The sequence below is a fragment of the Myotis brandtii genome, unplaced genomic scaffold (assembly GCF_000412655.1).
Source record: "Myotis brandtii unplaced genomic scaffold, ASM41265v1 scaffold64, whole genome shotgun sequence".
Lineage (NCBI taxonomy): Eukaryota > Metazoa > Chordata > Mammalia > Chiroptera > Vespertilionidae > Myotis > Myotis brandtii.
The window spans coordinates 791969-798553 of NW_005370460.1; the positions used below are offsets into that span (position 1 = coordinate 791969).

General features: G+C 62.6%; 1 protein-coding gene across 1 annotated transcript in view; it reads right to left on the bottom strand.

Moving 5' to 3' along the window:
* Window positions 1-6585, bottom strand: part of OLFML2B (olfactomedin-like 2B) — a 24258-nt gene that overhangs the window by 15966 nt on the left and 1707 nt on the right. Inside the window, exons 2-3 of the mRNA XM_005880526.2 lie at window positions 5892-6155; window positions 4525-4632 (exon numbers count right to left, since the gene is read on the bottom strand). Of these exons, the coding sequence (XP_005880588.1) occupies window positions 4525-4632; window positions 5892-6155 (372 nt within the window). The remainder of the gene's footprint in view (window positions 1-4524; window positions 4633-5891; window positions 6156-6585) is intronic.

Here is a 6585-nt window from a genome sequence, read left to right on the forward strand (position 1 = left end):
GGGCTGAGAGCAGCCATAACTGCTCCCTCCTCCGCCCTGTTGATCCTGTGGGACCCGCCCCGCCCAAGCCCTGCACAGAGGCATTTGCCGGATAGCCTCAGGCAAAGGCTAGATTAGCACCTCCCTAGAGGACACAAGTTCTTCCACTGCAGACACAGCTGATTAACACAGCCAGTTGGCCTGGAGGTCAAATCCCTCTAGTATTAACTACAACAATCAAGGCTTAACTACAACAAGACTGCGCACAAAGACCACTAGGGGGTGTACCAAGAAAGCGTAAAAAATGCGGAGACAAAGAAACAGGACAAAACTATCAAGGGAGGATATTGAGTTCAGAACCACACTTTTGAGGTCTCTCAAGAGGCTTCTAGAGTCTGTCGATAAACTTGATGAGATGTACAGGAAATCTAATGAGACCCTCGATGGTGTGATAAAGGACCATCTAGAAAGTAAGCATACACTGACTGAAATAAAGAATATTATACAGACTCCCAACAGCAGACCAGAGGAGCGCAAGAATCAAGTCAAAGATTCGAAATGCGAAGAAGCGAGAAACACCCAACCGGAAAAGCAAAATGAAAAAAGAACCCAAAAATACGAAGATAGTGTAAGGAGCCTCTGGGACAGCTTCAAACGTACCAACATCAGAATTATAGGGGTACCAGAAGATGAGAGAGAGCAAGATATTGAAAACCTATTTGAAGAAATAATGACAGAAAACTTCCCCTACCTGGTGAAAGAAATAGACTTACAAGTCCAGGAAGCGCAGAGAACCCCAAACAAAAGGAATCCAAAGAGGACCACACCAAGACACATCATAATTAAAATGCCAAGAGCAAAAGACAAAGAGAGAATCTTAAAAGCAGCAAGAGAAAAAAAGTCAGTTACCTATAAGGGAGTACCCATACGACTGTCAGCTGATTTCTCAACAGAAACTTTGCAGGCCAGAAGGGAGTGGCAAGAAATATTCAAAGTGATGAATAGCAAGAACCTACAACCAAGATTACTTTATCCAGCAAAGCTATCATTCAGAATTGAAGGTCAGATAAAGAGCTTCACAGATAAGGAAAAGCTAAAGGAGTTCATCACCACCAAACCAGTATTATATGAAATGCTGAAAGGTATCCTTTAAGAAGAGGAAGAAGAAGAAAAAGGTAAAGATACAAATTATGAACAACAAATACACATCTATCAACAAGTGAATCTAAAAATCAAGTGAATAAATAATCTGATGAACAGAATGAACTGGTGATTATAATAGAATCAGGGGCATAGAAAGGGAATGGACTGACTATTCTTGATGGGGATGAGGACAGTGGGTGGAGAGTGAGGGCGGAGGGTGGGGTGGGAACTGGGAGGAGGGGAGTTATGGGGGGGAAAAAAAGAGGAACAAATGAAATAATCTGAACAATAAAGATTTAAAAAAAAAAGATTAAAAAAACACAACAACAAATGGCAGAGTGGAGCCCAGCCCCTGGCCTGCTGGCTCCCTGGATCTCTAAGAACTCAGCCAGCTCTTGAGCAGCTCGGAGGACACCAGCGTGGACAGGGAGGGTATCCTGGCTGCTTGAGTCGGTCCAGAGGCCAGCAGCAGGTGCTACCCGCCAAGGAAGCTGGTTAGAGACGCCTGTGATCCGAGCTGCCTCCCGGCAAGCCCAGGTGCTCTTCATGTGGAGGGACTGCAGCTGCCTGAGCCGGGCAGGGGCCTGAGCCGGGCAGGGGCCTGAGCTGGGCGGTGGGGCCTGAGCCGGGCGGTGGGGCCTGAGCCGGGCGGTGGGGCCTGAGCCGGGCGGTGGGGCCTGAGCCGGGCGGTGGGGCCTGAGCCGGGCGGTGGGGCCTGAGCCGGGCGGTGGGGCCTGAGCCGGGCGGTGGGGCCTGAGCCGGGCGGTGGGGCCTGAGCCGGGCGGTGGGGCCTGAGCCGGGCGGTGGGGCCTGAGCCGGGCGGTGGGGCCTGAGCCGGGCGGTGGGGCCTGAGCCGGGCGGTGGGGCCTGAGCCGGGCGGTGGGGCCTGAGCCGGGCGGTGGGGCCTGAGCCGGGCGGTGGGGCCTGAGCCGGGCGGTGGGGCCTGAGCCGGGCGGTGGGGCCTGAGCCGGGCGGTGGGGCCTGAGCCGGGCGGTGGGGCCTGAGCCGGGCGGTGGGGCCTGAGCCGGGCGGTGGGGCCTGAGCCGGGCGGTGGGGCCTGAGCCGGGCGGTGGGGCCTGAGCCGGGCGGTGGGGCCTGAGCCGGGCGGTGGGGCCTGAGCCGGGCGGTGGGGCCTGAGCCGGGCGGTGGGGCCTGAGCCGGGCGGTGGGGCCTGAGCCGGGCGGTGGGGCCTGAGCCGGGCGGTGGGGCCTGAGCCGGGCGGTGGGGCCTGAGCCGGGCGGTGGGGCCTGAGCTGGGCAGGGGCCTGGGCCGGGCGGTGGGGCAGGCCAAGCTGCGGGGGAAGGACAGAAAGGTCCTGGTGGATTCGGGCGGCTGTGCCTCGGTGCGCACCTCTGGAGAGCGGCCCAGCGTCTCTGTGGCCGCAGGTCTGGTGTGACGCGCTGCATCACCAGTGCACTCTGTGAGGGGCCAGTGGTCAGCCAGGCCAAGGAGGACCCCGCTCTGTGACGTCCCCCCTGGGAGGGGAAGTTTGCAAGAAGCAGATGAAGCACAAGGGTCCACCCAGGAAAACAGTGAGTCAGGTGACGTGGCCGATGCGGGTGCTGACCCTCCCACAGTCAGTGCACATCCTGGGGGCACCGAGGTGTGTCCCTTTCCTGCCCACAGGGCCCAGGGCTCCACTGGGCACCCCAGTGGCGTGGCCTCAGTCGCCTCATTACCCACACAAGGCTCACGCTCCTGGCAGCCTGAGGCGGCATTGCCATGTGCTGGCGGGGCCCCCATCTTGGGTCGCTGGGCCCCTGGAGGCCCCCTCACTGATCTGTAGTCCTTGGTACCCCTCGGGCCGGTGAGGAGCCCGTCTCTGGGTTTGCACAGGGCAGGACGGAGGCAGCCCGGCCCCCAGAGCCCAGAAGGCGGCAGAGGTCACCCCTCACGGGAACGGCAGAGCCTGTCCACCACCTAAATAAATGCCAGGCTGCGGTGGCATCACCCGTCAGCCTCGCCCTGGTCTCCTCCCTGGCTCAGTCCCCTCCTACCCAGGGCCTATGTGGGGCACTTCTCAGGGGCTGGGGATGCCCCCCACGGGCACTCTCGATCTCACCTGGCAGAGGGAGGGCCCAGAACCTCCTCCTCAGGCTCTTCCCCGGCACAGCCGGGGCCGTGACGAGTACGGGGTGTGCGGCTGGTCACGGGCCACACGGTGCTGTGGGGGCCTATCTGGCGGGGCGAGCGTCCCCTGGTCCCTGCTGAGGATCCTTGGGCAGAGCCGTGTGCGAGGGCAGGAGGAGAGCGGCGGGCTGGCACAGGCCATGGGCCTGGAGGCCTGGGCAGTCTGTTCTGAGCCCTTGGGTGAGGCCCCGCAGGGGCAGGAAGGTGTGCACAGAACAGGTGCCAGGTGCTGGGGGCCTGTGCACAGACGCCCCTCGGGGGGAGGAAGCGTGAGAATGAGGCAGGGTTGCCGGGCAAGGGGACTGGATGTGGTGGCCCTGGGGTCCAAGGCTGATGGAGACTGTCTGACCTCGTCCAGCGGCGGGACAGGTGTGTGCCTGCCCGGCTGAGACTAAGTGTGGGGACCTGGGGAAGCTGAGTGGGTACAGCAGGAACAGGCGGCGTGCGGAAGGTGCTCTTTAGAGACCGGGGCGACACCGGCACAGGCAGAGGCGGCCTCTTGGCACCACTGGAAAAGCAGGAGTGCTGACACCGGCCTTCTCCCCAGGCCTGGGCAGGACAATGGTGAGGCTGCAGCTTGGCAGCTGTGGGCGAGGCGGAGGGAGGGGCCCTCGGGGGCAGGGAGGGGGGGGACCCGAGCCATGGAGGAGGCCGTGCTGCCTGGCAGCTGGAGCCCCGGCATGCAGCAGGCTGTGGGCCCCTCTCCGGGAGCCGGTAGGGCCTGGGTGAAGGGAGCAGGCTTCCTTGTGGGAGTGACGTGAGCCCGCGTGGGGCCCCTGGACCCCGGGGCAGGGCTGGTAGCTCAGCCTGCCCTCCCCCTACTCCAAGCCCTCCAGGACCCATCGAGGACGAGGTGGGCAGGGACAGCCACCCCGGCTGGCAGCTGTCTCCAGCCCCCAGAGCAGTGGGTGTTCAGACTGTCAGCACAGGCAGGACAAGGCCCCGTCCCTCTGACCACAGCTGAGAGACGGCAGCCGGCCTGGGCGGAGCCGCCAGCTGCCGAGGCCAGCTGCTCCCCAAGCAGATGGCTGATGGGCATCTAGCCCGGCCAGGTGCTGGCTGAGACCTGGGACCCTGGTGCCCTGGAGCACAGGCCTCTGCTCTATAGCCACATGGGTATATGGTTCTTCTGTATGGAAAAGAAGGTAATGATATTACATTTCACTGGTTCTGTTGGTCACCAGCAATGTGTCTTCTGTCAAAACACTGGGAAGTTTGATACACTTTGGGCTTGGTCAGGAGAAAGACACGGAGACCCAGCATGCTCCTTACCTCCTCCAGTTTGTCCACTCGCCCCACCAGCTTGCTGGTGACCGAATGCAGCTTCAGGAGGTCCAGGCCATAGAACGCGCCCTCCAGCATGTCTATGATGGTGGCGAGCTGCGGAACAGGGCAGGTTAGTCTAGGGCTAGGCCAACGGACCAGGGCGAGCCCACAGGGAAACCCCAGGGACTGAGAGGTGGCCTCAGAGGTGGCATTTGTCTTGGCAGCCACGCAGGCAGACGCTGTCAGTCCTGTCAGTTAGCACAGCATCTGCCCGGCGGGGTCTGTGGACACCCAGTGGGGTGGCTGGAGCCTCAGTACCTGTGCATGCGGCCCTGGGGCGCTGCCCTGGGGCGCCCCCGGCTGCTGAGAGCCCTGGAGGCAGCGTGTGTTCCTCGCACTGAGAGCACCGGCCCTGGCGGGAAAGTGCCTTGTGACCCCACTCTGAGGTCCAGCTGGACGGGCACCGAAGCCTCAGGTCCTCCAGGGGAAGGAGGCCACGGCCCTGGCACATCCCGGGCTCGGGGGGCAGGCACGGGCAGAAGGCAGGTGCTTCGCCGGAGCCTCCTGATGAGGCCCCCAGCACAGCCTGCTGGACGCCGGTCTGCACCTCTGCCCCACCAGCCCCAGCCTTGAGTCAGACAGAACCTGTGTACGAGGTCTCCGTCCTCCCACCGGCACCACCAGCAACCCCGGGGCCGGGCCGCGGAGGGGTCGGTTCTCTGTGCTGTGGTGATGTTTCGCTTCCTGGTAGGAAGTTCTGCTGCCCGTTCCAGGGGCCCCAGCGCCCCATCCTACAGCCGGACGGTGCCTTCGTCCAGAAACGAGCTTCAGGGCAGAGCGTCGGCTCCGAGGGGCGGGCTGAGTGGGGTCACTCGCTGCCTGTTAAACGCCCCTCTGCCGACGGTGCCGACGACCACCAGCGGCACGTTACGGGCAGTCACTGCGCAGCACGCGTCCAGGCAGTGCCCACACTCTCAACGGCTGTCACCAGCGCTTGGGCTGATCCGCAGGGAAGATGTCCCCACTGTGCGTTCAGGGGACTCGGCCAGACAAGGGAGTCATCTGAGCGGTGACCGGAACCGTCGTCTGACTCCCAGACCCAGCTCCTCCCACCACCCGGAGGCCGGGAGCCAGACGAGGCTGCCCCTGGTGGGCCTGAGGGCCACGTTATTTAGCTGCTGGGCCTGGCAGCTGCCCCGAGCCCGGCCTCCCTGGCTCCATTGGCAAGATGGGCAGACGTGGCTCTCACCAGCTCCCCTGGATGTTGGGGCGGAAAGTGACCAACTGCGTAAAGGCTAAAGCAGGTCCCTCACTCAAAGGCCTGCGATCCCCGGGCACCCCCTCACCCATGGCATCGCCCCACCAGGCCCCACCTTCAAGTCGCGGCTGTCGGCCTCCCGAAGCTTCTGGAGCCTGAAGTCCCCCTCGCAGGGGTTGAGGGCGGAGGGTGGAGCGACGCAGGCGCACTTGCAGGACGAGCCGGAGGTGATGGTCTCCACGGTGTAGAAGTCCTCCTTCCGGGAGGCTCCTGCGTTGACCCTCCTGCAGGCGTCCTGGCCCAGGGGCCTCACCACACATTTGCACTGGCAGTCGGAGCCCTCGGACACAGCCTTGACCTTGTCATAGTCTCCCAGCAACTGCACAGACAGAGAGAGGATGGTAGAGCGCGTGGACACAGGCCCCTGAGGACCACTCGGCCAGAGACCTCAGACGCCTGACCGCCCTCACGGTCATCGCAAGACCGCCTGCTGACCGCGACCTTTCCTTGAAGGCACCGCGTGCCGCCGCCTCTTGTCCGAGGAAGCTGTGTGTTTCTCGGGGGCCTCAGCCTTTCCTCATCTTAAGGGAAAACCAGTGAGCCCCAGCACCCTCCCAGCAGGCCTTGCCCCAGCGGGAGCCCAGGTTTAGAGTAAAGAAGGAAAGGAGGCCGGCCTGCTGGGGCCGCTGCCCACACTCGGACCTGAAGATGCTCCTTCCCATCGCCACTTACCACCCTCCGCTCCTGAGCGCCTCCCGGACCGCGCTGGGGGCCCATGCGCCAGGCAGAGTGCAGAGGGAGAGGGCGCG